At 39.7% G+C, this 15865-nt stretch overlaps 1 protein-coding gene across 1 annotated transcript; it reads right to left on the bottom strand.

Annotated features, from left to right (window-relative positions):
• Positions 1-6445: 6445 nt before the first annotated feature.
• On the bottom strand, positions 6446-7799 carry LOC144633975 (ryncolin-2-like). The gene is made up of 3 exons (XM_078492913.1): positions 7450-7799; positions 6928-7308; positions 6446-6705 (listed from the first exon to the last, which is right to left on the bottom strand). Exons 1-3 carry the CDS (start codon positions 7754-7756, stop codon positions 6446-6448), a joined length of 948 nt encoding a protein of 315 aa, XP_078349039.1. The 5' UTR covers positions 7757-7799.
• Positions 7800-15865: the final 8066 nt, after the last annotated feature.

Here is a 15865-nt window from a genome sequence, read left to right on the forward strand (position 1 = left end):
TACTTAGCATTGATGAAGCTCTTGATGTCCTCAAGGGAGCTGAGTATTTCTGTAGCCTTGACCTTGCCCATGGTTTCAACCAGTTACCCATGAGGGAGTCTGACATTGAGAAGACTGCTTTCAGAACCGGAACCGGAGGGCTGTACGAATACACAAGAATGCCTTTCGGACTGTGTAACGCACCGGGCACATTCATGCGGCTAATGGACAAGGCATTTGGAGACCTTAACTTCCAGATCCTTCTAGTGTACCTAGACGATATCCTGGTGTTTGGTAGCACGTTCGAGGAGACACTGTCCAGACTGGAAACTGTGCTGTTCCGCTTGTCGACCCTCAACCTGAAGGTGAAGCCTGAAAAGTGTCAGCTTTTCCATAAGAAAGTCCGCTACCTTGGTCATGTGGTGACACGAGAAGGAACTTCCCCCGATCCTGAGAAGGTACGGGCAGTTTGGGAGTGGCCAAGGCCAGAGTCGTTACGTGATCTCCGTGGGTTTCTTGGTTTGTCAGGCTATTATCGCAGATTCTTGAAAGGGTATGCTAAGGTTGCTGGCCCCCTTCAGCGCCTACTCCAGGGACAGGGCGGTGGAAAGAAAGGGAAGAAAGTGGCGAGAGAAACGAATCCCAAAGGTGATGGTACTGTCCAGGACAAATGGGATCCATCGTGCGAGACTGCCTTTGTGAAGCTAAAGCAGATGCTCACTGATGCACCGGTGCTGGGATTCCCAGACTTCTCTCGTGGGTTTAGTTTTGGAGACTAATGCCAGTTTTAGTGGCCTTGGAGCGGTCCTTTCCCAACAACAAGAAAACGGGCTAGTTGTGTTGGGGTATGCAAGCAGAGCACTGAAGCCATGCGAGCGGAATATGCAGAACTATTCTAGTATGAAGTTGGAACTGCTTGCCTTGTATTGGGCTGTAACGCAAAAGTGTCGTGATCTGCTCCTAGGAACTGAGTTCGTTGTGTTTACGGACAACAACCCACTTAGCTACTTGCAAACCACAGTAAAACTGGGTGCGACAGAGATGCGCTGGGCTGCGGAACTTGCTCAGTTCACATTCACCACCAAGTACCGCTCTGGAAGAAGTAACCGGAATGCGGATGCCCTTAGCAGAAAGGTTTCCCATGGCGAGGAACCCCCGGTGGCTAGATTGGAGGAAATGACTGGCGCCCCTTCCCGTGTGCTAGGTAATGGAACAGGAACTCTTGTTCCTGATTGTGTCAGGGTGTGTGCCGAAGAAGCAATGGCAGGACCCCTGCTTCAGGCTTCACCAGGTATGGCACCCCAGGCCATGTCGACATTCCCGTCTATATCAAGTGGGGATATGGCTACCATGCAGAGGGGCGATGAAACAATTGGTAGACTGTGGCACTACTGGGAACGGAAACACCCCCCTACTCTTCGTCAGCTAATGAAGGAACCAAAGCCTGCACGCATATTGCTAAGGGAGTGGAAGTGCATCAAGCAGGAGGATGGTGTCTTGTATCGTGTTGTCCAAGTGAAGGGTCAAGAGATAAGACAGCTAATACTACCTGTCTCCCTGAAGGATAAGGTGCTGAGGTCGGTTCATGATGATCTAGGCCACCAGGCTATTGAGAAGACTACAGTGTTAACTCGGGGTAGGTGTTACTGGCCTGGGATGGTGGCAGATATTGCTGAGTACTGTAGGAAGTGCGAACGGTGTACTCTGGCCAAAGCAGGGAAGAAGCTTCATTCAACCATGAGTTCCTTGACAGCTAGCAAGCCGTTGGAGGTTTTAGCCATTGATTTCACATTTCACTGTGTTGAAGAGAAGTAGCAGCGGCATAGAGAACGTTCTAGTCCTTACGGATGTTTTCACAAAGTTTACCCAGGCTATTCCGACAAAGGATCAGAAGGCAACAACTGTGGCACGTGTACTGGTGAAGGAATGGATTGTGAGGTTTGGGGTACCCAAGAGGATCCACAGCGATCAAGGGCGGAATTTTGAAAGTAAAGTGATTCAGGAACTGTGCAAGATCTATGACATCACCAAGAGCCGTACCGCTCCTTATCGTCCTGCGGGAAACGGCCAATGTGAACGATTCAATAGAACTATGCATGATCACCTACGCACTCTGAGCCCTGAGAGAAAACGCAGGTGGCCCGAGTTTCTGCCTGAACTTGTGTTTGCTTACAATTGTACTCCTCATTCAACCACCGGTTACTCGCCCTACTACTTGTTCTTTGGCAGGTAGCCGACACTCCCAGTGGACCACTTGCTAGGATTAGCGAGCCAAATTGAGGGGGAATGTACAGAGTGGATCACAGAGTACTAGGAGCGTCTAGAGAAGTATTTTAGGCTTGCCTCGGTGAGGACAGAGAAGGAGGCTCTGCGACGCCAAGCTAGAAATAACCTCAAAGCGACCGATACAAGTGTACCTGTCGGTGCCAGGGTGTACCTTAGGAATCGTGTCAAAGGGAGAAACAAGATGCAGGACGTGTGGGATGCAACCCCACATAAAGTCATCAGACGACTTGACACCGGAATCACTTATGTTGTGGTACCACTTAAGGCATCGACAGGTGAGGGAGAGTCCAGAAAGACCGTCCACAGAAATGACATCTTGCATGCAACACAACTTGCTGATGACATGGGATTGGAAAACTCCCCATTTGTAAGCCATGATGGAAACAGAGAGGATATCGGTAGCAGTGTACTGACAAAAGCGGAGACAGGCAATGGAGTTGACGAGACAGGGAGCGAAGAAGGGTCGGATGATGGGGAGGAAGATGACGATTTTGAACTTGTGGAACTACCGAAACATAGCAGCGCCCCTAAAGGTATCCCTCATGGCTCTGATGTGCAACAGGCGCTAAATGATGACTTAGGACAGAGTCAGTCAGAAACCCCTAAGGAGGACGGTGCTAAGTCAGACCAGGAACCCCAGATAGCTGAGTTCGCAGCCGATGCTGTTGCTGACCACAAGGAGCCCGATACTTTGCAGACCAGTACCGGTGGATACGAGGGAGCAGAGGTGATGCCAGCTAACGATGATACCAGGAGCAGCCTACCAGTAAGGAGATCTACTCGAGCAGGAGCTGGTCAGGACTCCAACCCCCACCACTTACCGAGGCCTGTGATGAGAGAAGGCATGGCAGCAACCGCGATAAACTCTCAAATACTGAACTCTGTAGCACAGTCCAATCTGCTTATAATGCAGTTGTTAGCTAAGAACGCTTAAGTATAGAGGCGTGTTGTTACTGTTTCTATTAATCAGTTGATTAAATTTCTAGTTTGTAAGGTTGTCGAGGACTCCAACCTCAGCAGGGAAGCATGTGAGGGTGCGTTCCTTACGCGCACGTGTGACCCTGGGGCCGAGTATGCCCACGCATGCGCATGCAAAGTAAAAGAGCATTGCGTGTTGTTTTGTAAAATTCGTTCGTCAACTTCTGACCTTATTCATATCTAAATAGTGGTAAGTTTTGCCATCGTTTTGTAATATTTTAGTAATCTTTTAGTTAATATTATTTTCTTTGTGTGGCTATAGTTTTTTAGAGATTTCTGGCCTTTTTTGGATCATTCTGTGCGTTTCAGTCTCAGTGACCGTGCCGTTGTGCCACAAACTAGTAGTTTCCACTTTATAGCACTCGCTTTTATCTCTTTCGTTTTATTATTTTCAGTTCGCTTGTATTTCCATTATCTTTCTTTTAGTGTCCTTAAGGCCCTCCAGCCGCCAGGGTGAGCTTATTTTGTTATTTTATCGCTCGATTTATTTAGGTTTACTCGAGTTCTATTTTGATATAATTTGAATTTATGTTTAGTCTTCATGACTTCACAAGGCTTTGCCGTGTAACGTTTGTTTTTCTTAGTCTGTTATCGGATTCAGTTAGCCTCCATGTCTCCTGTTTCCTAGTCTAGCACAACATGTGTTTTGTAGCAAACCTTGTATTTATTTTCGATTTTATAATTTGTAATAGGTTCTGGTTGTATATTAAAAGAGGACTAAAACTCTGTGTCACATCAAGATCGGTCATTTCATGCTTATCATTTTAAAAAAATATGGGCGGAAACGTCTTTACTATGACAAAGGTTGTTATTAATATTCGTGGTTGGATTTCATTCATCTCTTTGTATAAGTTGGGAGAATTTTGTAGCGCATCAAGAGCCAAGACAATATCCAAGAAGTATTTTTTTCTTTTTCATTTTCATGACCCGTTTCCCAGTCATTTTATTAGTTCTACATGTAGAAAAATGAAAGTTGTTCATTTATGATCATGAGAATTAAACAGTTAATTAGATAGGGAGAAAAGATTTTCCCATGCAATTAATATTTATTTCTATTTCCACCGTAAGCTTCCCTACAGTCTATTCCTTGGCACAGTGTTTTTTAAAAACTTAAAAGTTTTTATATTTCCTTTACTAGCAGACGTCAGTACATTGGAAAAGGGAAGGTTTGAGTCATTCTGTGTATTTGTTGTTGATCAAGGCGGTCGGAGAACAAACCTTAAGTACATCAACAATCACTACCAACAGATCTTCGGAACCGCCACGGGCTCCACAAATCTATCCACCTCCCTTTCCCAACAGTGTTTTTGGAAACGATATGTAGATGATGTGTGTGCCACCGTCAAATCCAACCTGGTGCTAACCTTACAGAATCATTTGAACAATATCGAGCCATCTATCCAATTTACGGTTGAAAGAGAAACAGAACGGAAAGTATCCTTTCTTGACGTCACTGTTTGTCGACAAGACGATGGCAAACTCTGCACTAAAGTCTATCGCAAACCGACACACACAGAAAGATATCTCTCGTTTGACTCCCACCATCCGGCTGCTCATAAAAGGGCTGTGGTCAAGTCTTTTACCGATCGTGCAAAAACTATCCCATCTTCTGTTGATCAACAGTCAAAGGAAATGAAACCGCAGCATGTGACCGCGGCACTCAGGGCGAATGGCTACCCGAAGCGCTTTGTGATTGATGTTAGCAAACCGAAACGACCTTTTTCACAAACGCCTGCAACTGCACCGGATGACAAAAAAGGTTTCTGCACTTTGCCGTACGTCAAGGGTACTACGGAACCAATCAAGAGAATTTTAAGCAATTATAATATCAAAGTTGCTTTAAAACCACACCAAACCATCGGCAATTTGTTTCCAAAACCAAAAGATCCAGTTCCAAAAGACCAGACTCGTGGCGCAATTTATTCAATTCCCTGCCAAGATTGTGACAAAAGCTACATCGGAGAAACGAAACGAAAATTTTCCACCCGACTCAAAGAGCATCAAAAGGCAGTTGAAGATAAACACTCACACAAGTCAGCTTTAACTGACAAGGACAGACCTTCCTGTCGAATCATGTTTTACCAAAATAACGTTATCCTTTTATTCTTAAAAACTCACGAAAAGTAATCTACTTAAGGACATTTCGTCCAAGAAGCGAACAGAATTGACAAAATTTCTTTTAAATCGGCACGGTTCTCATAAATCCATTCAACACACCAAACTCGTCGATCGCCAAATGTTATCAGGTGATTTTCCACGCTTTTCTCGGTCGCGCACTCGAAGCATTCTCTTTTGAATTTTTTTTTTATTATTGTTCGACAAACAAATAACGGTCTCTGCCTGGCTACGCTCCCTGATCTTCAATTTAGAATCGCACTGCAATGTCAAACAGAACTTTATACACCTCAGTAATTGAAGAAACATTGATTATGTGAAAAGCATAAACCATGAACGATATGACTCAATGGTATGGGTAGACAGCCTTGGTAAGCTTAGTAATATTCATTTTATTGATAATTAAAGATATTTTCTTTCTTTGAGAGCTTTTATGCAACCTGTCTTATTATCATGTTATTCTTTCACAGACGACGATTAATTTTCCGATTTCCCAGTAAACATTTTGGGTCGCATCGTTCATGGTTTATGCTTTTCATGCCAACGACTCTTCAATTGGCATGGGTGTATACAATGTACATGTCCTTCCATGGCAGGATTTGTTCTTTTTAGTTAACAATCCTTTTAATCTTAATCTCGACAGATCAATTTTCCTTACTCTAGATGGCATACAACTTCTTATATTAATCGTGAGAATTTAGTAGTACATCAAGAGAGTATCACGTGATAAACGATTTCTGTAACTCTCGCCAGTGGTCTCCTTGACAATGTATTGAGGTGAAATTAGATAATCATCAAACTCGCTAAAAATCGTACACAAAAAAGAAAGTCTGAGACACAATTTTCCGCAGTTATTTATTTCTTCTACTGAGAGACCTGCAGTGGTAGCTAATGGAAAAGAAAGGCAATTTCACTCTAAAATGTTAGACACCATACATTAATACTACCTTTACAAACAAATGTTTTGTGGTTGTCTTAAAATAACAGTTTCAAGGAAACTACGGCAGAGGCACCTTTACATATGTATGTTTTTTGCCGGCAAATATGTTACTCAATCTTAACATGGAGTAGGCTACAGCTGGTTATCTCAGAAGTCCTTTGGACGAATCTTCATCTCGGACCTCTTGACAGACTCATCATTATTCTTCCAGTGGTACCAGCGCATTCCTCGGACATCGTTCTTCCCATTGAGGTACAAACCATTCAGGTTTGAGTGATGACAACTGTGGTACCACCAGGCGCCTTTATGATGTAAGGCACAGCTGTTGGATGACCACTGGTCATTATCGCGATCTTTGGTGGAAAATGCTGAGCCACGGTGATAGGTAAGAGAATCGCCAGCGGTACCTGGAAAAGGAAAAAAAATGAAAATGAAAGTGCGTGAATTCTTTAACTTTAGCTTCTTTTTAACTATTGCACAATCCGTGGAACAATGTTCTTTTGAAGGAAACATTCATGGCTTTTCATCGAATAAAGGTAATTGCTGAAAAAACGATATATTGCAATTGCGGTAATGTAGTATATTTCGCAACAGCAAATTTCATGAACTTAACAAAGGTACTGGCTTACCTGAATAACTTCCCAAATTCAGCTGATATTTCGCTCTTTCACTTGCCACAGAAAATGAGCTGTACTCTGCAAATGCTGTGTTACCATGGATGTCTTCCAAGTCAACGCGAAGCTTGTTACTGCTGCTTACAGTCAGGCGGTTAATCTTGTCGAGACCGAGCCAAAATTCGCCGTTCAGATTGCCGAAACCTCGTTTGTAGTCATCCCAAGCCCGGAAGAAATCTACAGAGCCATCCTGTCTCTTCTGAAACACCGTCCATCCTCCCCCGGTTGTTTTCTGATCACAGAAGACTTCAAATTCTCCCAAACCATCAGGATCGATTTTGTACACTCCACTGATCTTGTCACCGGACTTGTAAACTTCGGCACAGTTCTTGTAAACTGTAAATTGTACATCAATTTTAACATTTAATAGAACCTGCTTTAGAGGCAAAACGCTTGTACTTAACAATAAAACAGTTAAAACAACAGTATCTCGGACGACAAGGAATCACTTGTATTTCAAAAAGTTTTAGTACAAACCTTTTTCTCCCGGACCGCCAGTTTGATTTTCTTTACATTTCCCGATTTCCTGTTTCAATTCGGCCAGCTGTTGCTTCACTTCAGAAATCATTTTTTCTATTTTCTTGCAGTTTGGTCCGGCGAAGAAGCTGTTGTAATTGTGGTTGTTATTGACATTACATTGGGAGAATTTCGGTGTCGTCATCCTCCTCGTTGTCGACCATGACAGAAATGTCGGTGTCGTTGGCTTCCTCGTTGTCGACAGAAGTGAGTTTGCATGCATCGCTACAAAAGAACTCAACAGGAGAGCTCGAAAGAAATACTTCATTGTGGATCGATGCTTGTAAATATTCGTCAGTACAGAGCACCAACAGGCTACAAACAGCGAATGAATCCACAAGACTCCAAAAGCAATTATATGATATGTTGTTTTAGCTTGCGTTTATAAATTCAATTTTATGAGCACGTTTTTCGCCAATCAAATATCTCCACATTTCCAATTAACGGTCGAACATCTCAAACAGCTGATGAATTCCATTAAATACGGATAAGTATATTTTATCAGCTTTAGTAATGCTTTTAAGTAAACCAAGCGCTATTTATTATCGCATCACGGAATAGAAAAAAAGGAGCAGCTGATGACTGAAAAGAGCCCAGTAATGCAGTCACAATCCATTTCAAATCCCACGGTTGTCCATAAAACAAGACACCTCACGTCGTTAAAGGTTGATGAGTTCGTTGTGCTCAGAATTCGGTTATTTTGTCAGCTTTGTAAATGCTTTTAAGAGAACCAAAGCCTTTAATTACGAAATAGAAAAAAGGGATGAAAGCTGACCTCTCAAAAACGACCGGTAATGTTATGGAAACCCAGGACAATACCCACATTTAAAGATTATTGCACCCAGTTATTTTGCACAAATTTTTGTTCACAACGAAGTAAAAAATCATACGTTTTCTTTTAACTTATGTTTCTTCAATTTTTTTTCATTTGTATAAAGTGTGACGGAAAAAAGCTTTTATCCTTCGATAAAAGATGTCATAAGTTTACGTTAGCTGATAAGTTTATACGTAGCTGATATTAAACGCGATCGATATAATTTTTAACGTATCCTCATGTATCACAAAGACTGAAAAATACCCTTTAATAACTTTATAAATTGTTTTAAGATAACAGGGCTTTCGAGTATAGAATAGGAAAAAGAAGTGTTGTGGTAACGTGCAGCTTTATTTTTAAGGATACTCGCTATAATCAGACAACTAGTTATTTAGTTATTTTGCACAAGCTTTTGATTCTTGCACACTAAAAAGTCAAACGTTTTCTTTTAACGGTTTTTGCGTGATGATTTTCTGCTATTCAAAATTGTCTTATATTTTATTGCCTGTATAAAAGTTTTAATTAAAAAAAAAACTTATTTCGGAATAGAAAAAAGTGTTAATTGATGTCTTCTTTAATTTCGCTCAATCTATAACCATGATAATTCGCAGCTACATTAACTGAAGCTAAATTAATCGAGACAGTATTTCAAGCAGTTGCCGCAAAAAGCGTTGTTGTCAGAAGAAATCTGCAACACCTTTCGTGTCCCAGAGCTCCCTCGGTATAACAATGGAATTGTCCGCTAGTGAGTTTGTTCAGATCTCCTCCGTTAGTTTTCCATCACCATATTTTTCTTATAGTTATAAAATAATGTTCTTTGAATTCAAAACGTCACTAAGCTCGAGGTGGTGAAAATAAACTTGTGCTTCTCGGCCAACTGCATATATTTCTTCGCTTGTGAAAGAGACTGCTGCATTCAGATTCAATAATACTTATTATAAGAAATTAACGCTCGTGTTAAATAAGGTATTTGAAATTACCGCGACTTAAATTTACGTGATTTGGAAGGAAAATTACCCCTGAATAAATGAAATTGACGCGAATGAGGAGATAGTTTTTTAGAACTAAGGATATTAAGGCGATTAACACTTGAAAGCACAGTTTGTGACAACAAATGAACAAATTTAAGTTCAACAAAATAATCATAAGAAGTTGATGTGTAAGATATCCAGCTGCCCTTCTGAAAACAGGCATGAAATGGAAATATCGTAAACAATATACCCGTAAACAATGTCTGATCGAACGGGATCCAGAATTTAGGGTAATAAATATTAACGGAAATTAATGTCGCGGAAATTAACGCCGGCAAAAATAAACGTGACTTAAATTAATGCAAATTTTTAAAATCCGCGTTAATTTCATAGAGCGTAAATTTCTTGTGATAAGGTAACTTACTTTTTTTAAAACCTTCCAAAACTTAGCGGTTTGCGATTTTTTCCCCTCGAATTGAAGAAAAGTGTAAAGGAAAACTGTGGACAAGCATTGCAGTTCCTTTTCAGCAGAATAAAAGCCACCGACAGAATTAGAGAATATCGTTTTTCACTCTCCAAGATTGTGACCCCATGATCCGTTCTGATTTACAACGCTCTCGTTTAATGGTAGCTACAATTACGTTAACGTGAATGTGAAGTCTAGAAGCTTGAATTGCAGCGTCAAAGCGTATTTTTTTTTTAAAAAGTCTTTGCTGTCAAAATGAAAATATTTCGAGATAAAAAAGGAGTTTAAATGTTTGACTCTTTAGCATGCGCGGAATAACTACTTACATTCAAGGAATTGCCATTGTTTTCTTTGGAACTCACAATCGTATGCGGGATCCTGTTTAAACTATGAAGGCTCAGTTTTAAGCGGCCGTAGCACGTTTGAGAGCTTCAGTTTTCACTCCAATGTAAAACAAATTTACGACATTGCTGCTCCTAGCAGTATGCAGGACGTGTGTCACATATCAACCTACTGAATGGCCTAGCTCACAACGAGTCTCTCGTAGCTTAGTTGGTTAGAGCGCCATACCGGTAACTGGGATGCCATGGGTTCGATTCCCGTCGGGGACTCAGATTTTTTCTTTGTCCCATGCTCGTATCATGTTGAATACTTCATCTTTATTACGAAAATAAATTCACTATGAAACGAACAGAATTGACAAGTTTCCTAGAAATCAAATTCATTCAACACACGGAACACGTCGATCGCCAGATGTTGCCACTCCCGCTTCCCTCGACCCCGCGCTCGAAGTATTCTCATTTGGGCGGCTATTTCACTGGTTTGGTATATAGATATATAGCAAAGTAAGCTTTTTACTTCAGGTTGGATGCAAATTGTTGTATACACACCACATCGGCGAACAATTGTAAGTTAAGCCGATCCCATTTACAACCAACGCTTCAAATCTAGAATGTTTTCAAAAACTATTTACTTTTTATTCCCAACTCGCGCTCGTAGCACAAGTTCTCGGTCGCATGTAAGAGCGTATGTAAAATGAGGTTTTTCGTGCTGTTGGATTGGAGTGATTTCAAGGGGAAATATAGCCATCGAAAGGATAAAGAGAAAGTTGTTTATCCGACTGTGATACGTTCTGTTCCGCACCGATTGCGTTTAATGTCAGCTACGAAAACATAGCTGATATTATCAGGCAGCTTATATTGCAGGGCCAAAGAGTGCTGTTTCACGAAGTCTTCACTATGGCAATGAAAAAAAATTCAAGAGAAAAATCTATGGTTATAAAATGTATCACTTTTAGTATGCATAAAAACGAGTGTAAGAGTACTAAATAAATGAGTACTGACTTTATTTGGACACGATAAATTGATCAGCAGAGCTGATGGGGCCGCCCAACTATAATTATATTGTAAATAAACTTAAACTTTAAATGTATGTACATGCTTCCAAGTCACCAAATCAGTTAGTAATTTTTTTTCGAGCATTTAAACAAGATCATTTTTGTGTTTAGATATCTCCTCATTTCTAATTTACGTGCTGAACGTCACTTACAGCTTTCGTGATGTTTAGAATTCGTATATTTTACCAGCTTTAAAATTGCTTTTAAGCCTTTGACTGTAGTATTCAGAATAGAAAAAAAGCATGCATTATTAATTAAAACACCCAATTAATGAAGTGATGTTGAGACAAGCACAAAAAGCTCATAAGGTGTCTAAACAGACACAGTCATTAACAGCTGACGAGTTTGTGATATTCAGTATTTAAAGCTTTTAATTATATCATTACAGAATAGGAAAAAGCATCCTTTCATAACAGAAAAACGACCAATGCAGTCTTTACACACGTCAAAACTCCTAAGTTCATTGTCTCAACAGACAACTTACGTCAAACAAACAGCTAATAAGGTCGTGATGTTAAGAATTTGTTTATTTTAAAGCCAAGACGTTTGAGTATCCTATCGAGGAATAAGAAAGATGTAAGTTGATGTCTCAGAAAAACTCAGTTTTCTTAGGTCACCAACAGCAGATGATTTCATGATATTCAGTGTTCATTTATTCTATCAGCATTATTAATGCTTTTTACGAGAACCAAAGCCTTAACTTATCGTATACAAATGGAGCAAAAATAGTGTTTGAGGAGGGATTAATGCAGTAGAAATCGTGCAAGCAAGGACCATAAGGAAACTTGCTTAACAGACACCTCGTTATTTTGCACATTTTTTGTTCCCTATATACTAAAAACTCACACATTTTATCTTAACGTATTTTTCTCCTGAATAATTTTCATTTCAGGATTTTACGAAAAGCTATGCTTTGACGCTGCGCTGTAAGCATTAGATTTCACATTAAAGTTTACGTAGCTGACGTTAAGCGTGATCGATGTAGATCAGAAACTTTTCACAAAGACTGAAAAACAACTTTCTCTTCATCCTGTCGTCGGCTATGTTTTCCTTAAAAAATACTCCAATGCATGCACAGAAGTTTCCACGCTTTTTTCTGTCGCGGACACGAAGCATTCTGTTTTGACAAGGGGTTTTCGATTTTTCGTCTAAGAATAAAGCTATAATTTTAGGGCCAGCAATTTCTCTTGTTTGGCATATATCAAAACAATTTTTCACTTCAGTGTCGTTTAAAAGTGGTGAATATCCATCACTATTAACCTCCACTTCGGCGAACAATTGCAAGTTAAGTATCCGAGTTACCATCAACAATATCAGTGTTCCAAATCTAGAATCTTTAAAAAATATTTACTTTTTATTTTTCGACTCGTGCTAGAAGCACGCGTTCTCGCTCGCATTTAGGAGCGTATTGTCCAATTTTTCGTGATACAAGGAAAGAGCGGATTGGAGTAGTTTAAAGGAAAAATCTAGCCGTCGAAAGGATGAAGAGAAAATTGATTTTTAGTCTCTATGAAACGTTCTGATTTACAAAGATCATGTTTAATATCAACTACGCTAAATTATTATGTGTAAAATGCGAAATTATTTGAGATTTCAAACTAGATCATTTTTCGTGGGTCTAATCTCGTTTTAGAAGCGTGTTTTTCGCCAATCAAACACCTCCACATTTTTAATTACCGTGCCAAAAGCGAAGAACGAAATTGCCAGTATATTAAAATAAAACGCTCATAAAACTTGCACTCGTTGTAAGTGACATTCTTGCCGCAATCGATCGATCTCGACTCTTCTTCTGTGCTGTAAAACGTTTTTCCACTTGTACACGAAAGGGACTTTCGTGACCCCATTTCATATTGCCAAATAAACTTTAAGTTCGTCTCTAGAGATAATGCTTTCATGGAAATTTCACTTTGCGGGTCGATATCTCTCTCAAGTGCAATGTTACACTGTCATAATTTTTTACAATCTTTACAGTGCGGACACTCGAACCATGAACGCCACGGCTTTATTTTCACTTTATTTGTACTTTATTTTCACTTATTTTGTAGTTATTTTTGACATTTTTCCAGAACTAACCAATCACAGCCGCGAGTCGAACAACGGTTTTTCCGTATGATTGACAGCTTATCTCCACATGAATCTCTTACACGCAAGCTATTTATAGCCCCATCGTGGGAAAACACGACTGTTGCTGTTAAATGAAGATGGCTACATCGAGACTCTTCCGAACTGAAACCTTCAGAGGTTCACTTATGGTTTAAGTATCGATCTTTAGGTCTTAAACTGGAACGTCTCTCGACATAATTCGGAAATACTGGAGGCCGGCTTATAAATTAGGCCACGTTCGCTGTAGCCTATGTGAAATCCCCGGGTGAAATCCAAAGACATCGAAGCCTTCTTTCCGTCTACAGACTGTAAGCCGAAAACGCGTGAGTATTATATTGGAAGCCGGCATATGATTTGCCAGACTCATACTTTAAGTACTAAACTGTACTGAGTGATTTGTATAACTCATCTCTCTGATGATTTCCATTACAAAGCAGATTTAAACAGTATAAATCTAATCGTACGATTAAGTTGTGTACGAAATGTTGTTTGACGTTTACCGTCGAAATAAATATCATTGTGTCTAGATACCCGGCAGCCGGGAAGTGTAAGGAGAATTTATTCTTGAATTGATTCTTCGACACTTAGAAAAAATTCGTACTCTGACTCCGGTGTCAACTCTTATAGAATAATTTCTACAAAAACTGAAGTTGAAACCCTGCGAGAGTATTGCGACCGAAAATTGAAATACTGAAATACTCTCGGGAGCTAGGTTTCAATGATCATTTTTGTGGATATTGAATGTATTGATTATTCATGAATTTTTGACTGCCGGGTATCTAGTCTTTTGAACAACCGTGCCCGGTGAGTCGAGGATTTTATAGTACGCCGAAGCCAAGATAATTCGTCCACAACAAAAGCAAAACATTATTTAGAATCGCTTCGCATTTCTCAGCAAATATCGAATACTCTCGCAGGGTTTCAACTTCAGTTTTTGTAGAAATTATTCTATAAGAGTTGACACCGGTGTCGAAGAATCAAGATTTTGTAGTATGCCCAAGCTCGAAAATTTCCTCAAACACAAAGCCAAAACTATAATTGAAATCGCTTGGCATTTCTAAGCAAAGATCTATAGTTTTGAGGAGGATTGGATTGGTTTTTCCGTGGAAATTCTAGAATAATTTCAGTGTGCCGGGTATGTAGTATTTTGAAAACACTTCCCGGCTGCCGGGTATCTAGACACAATGAATAAATATTAAATAGCTTGCGTTTCATTTGTTTTTTGTGCTTTATTGAATAAGGAAGAAATATTTCCGTCAGAAACCGCCATTATGATAGTTTCACTGGTTGAATATCCCGCTGTATATTGTAAGAAGCAGACCGCGGAAAATTCTGGATTAATGTACCGCCGTTGTGTAAAAACACGCGCCAGTTTGAAAATAATGTTGAAAAAATGTCTCGGCTGTTTCTTCGACTTGCAGCTGTGATTGGCTTGTTCTGGAAAAATGTAAAAAATTACTACAAAATAAGTGAAAATAAAGTACAAATAAAGCGAAAATAAAGTACAAATAAAGCGAAAATAAAGCCATGGCGTTCATGGTTCGAGTGCCCTTACTGTAAGAATAGATCAAAGTTTTACGTTCACCAGACTTGAAATTTTATATTTTGAATTTTTGATAAAAGTTCGATATCCGAACTCAATGGAACAAAATCAAACAATGAAATTTAATTTGACGTTCAATTTGGTTTGAAAATCGAACTTACGAAGACGTTGTCTTCGATTTCGTTCGATGACGGAATTAAAGAAAATTTAATAGAAGCGATTATGCAAGTTAAATGAAGCAGTTAGATAATAAATATTTTATTATAACTTGCGGCGTTGTGTCGTTGAGTAGTTTTAATCGTTGTCTTTATTTTGACTCGCCCTGCGGGCTTCATTTCAGATTATAATTTACAAAGCGTTCCTTGCCGTTGCTACAACGGCGTAATCTTGTTTAATCCGTGTGACTGAAGAGATTAATTTACGTCGAACTATTCTGGTTTAAAGTTTCTCGGTACAGCTAGTGGAACCCCGCCCGATATAACGATCTTCGATATAACGATATTCCCGATATAACGATGAATATTCTATGTCCCGGCAAAAGTTACAGTAAAATGTTTGGGACGGAACCCCGATATAACAATCTTCGATATAACGATATTCCCGATATAACGATGCGAATTTAGCAGACCGAACGTAAAATCTTTCCCGATATAACGATATTATCAGTACACAGTCACAAAACATCGAATTTAATACAATAACATTACAGTAATCGAGTAATCTCTAACGTTTCTGTAAACAGACGGCACGATGATATACGAAATATCAGCGGGCATTACCCCGGAGAGAGTATGCTCGCAGGCTAGCATTTCGTGCGTTTTGAAGAACTTTCGGCTGATTTTTTTTTCGGTCATGACAACGAATCTGCAAAATGACTGGCCTTCGATTAAAGAGATTTTCAAGCCAATGAAGTGAATATGTCGATGAACTTTATTTTATATGTAAACCAGTTTAAACTAGTAAGCTAAGTTAGCGAACTGGACTTTCTTTCGAGTTACCGGTAAAACAAACTAAAGGGGAAAAAAGAAGGAACTATCATTTCTTCGTTTTTATTTGCTTGCCTCACGACTGATTGGTTATAAAA

This window comes from Oculina patagonica, chromosome 1, assembly GCF_052425735.1.
Source record: "Oculina patagonica isolate OP01 chromosome 1, crgOcupat, whole genome shotgun sequence".
Lineage (NCBI taxonomy): Eukaryota > Metazoa > Cnidaria > Anthozoa > Scleractinia > Oculinidae > Oculina > Oculina patagonica.

What these genes read in the sequence shown, in the direction of transcription:
- LOC144633975 (XM_078492913.1), bottom strand. Translation starts at nt 7,756, where the DNA reads ATGAAGTATTTCTTTCGAGCTCTCCTGTTGAGTTCTTTTGTAGCGATG. An exon ending in TGGCGGTCCGGGAGAAAAAG is followed by an intron (nt 7,309 to 7,449) that starts GTTTGTACTAAA and finishes TACAATTTACAG; the next exon opens with TTTACAAGAACTGTGCCGAA. An exon ending in GAATTTGGGAAGTTATTCAG is followed by an intron (nt 6,706 to 6,927) that starts GTAAGCCAGTAC and finishes TTCCTTTTCCAG; the next exon opens with GTACCGCTGGCGATTCTCTT.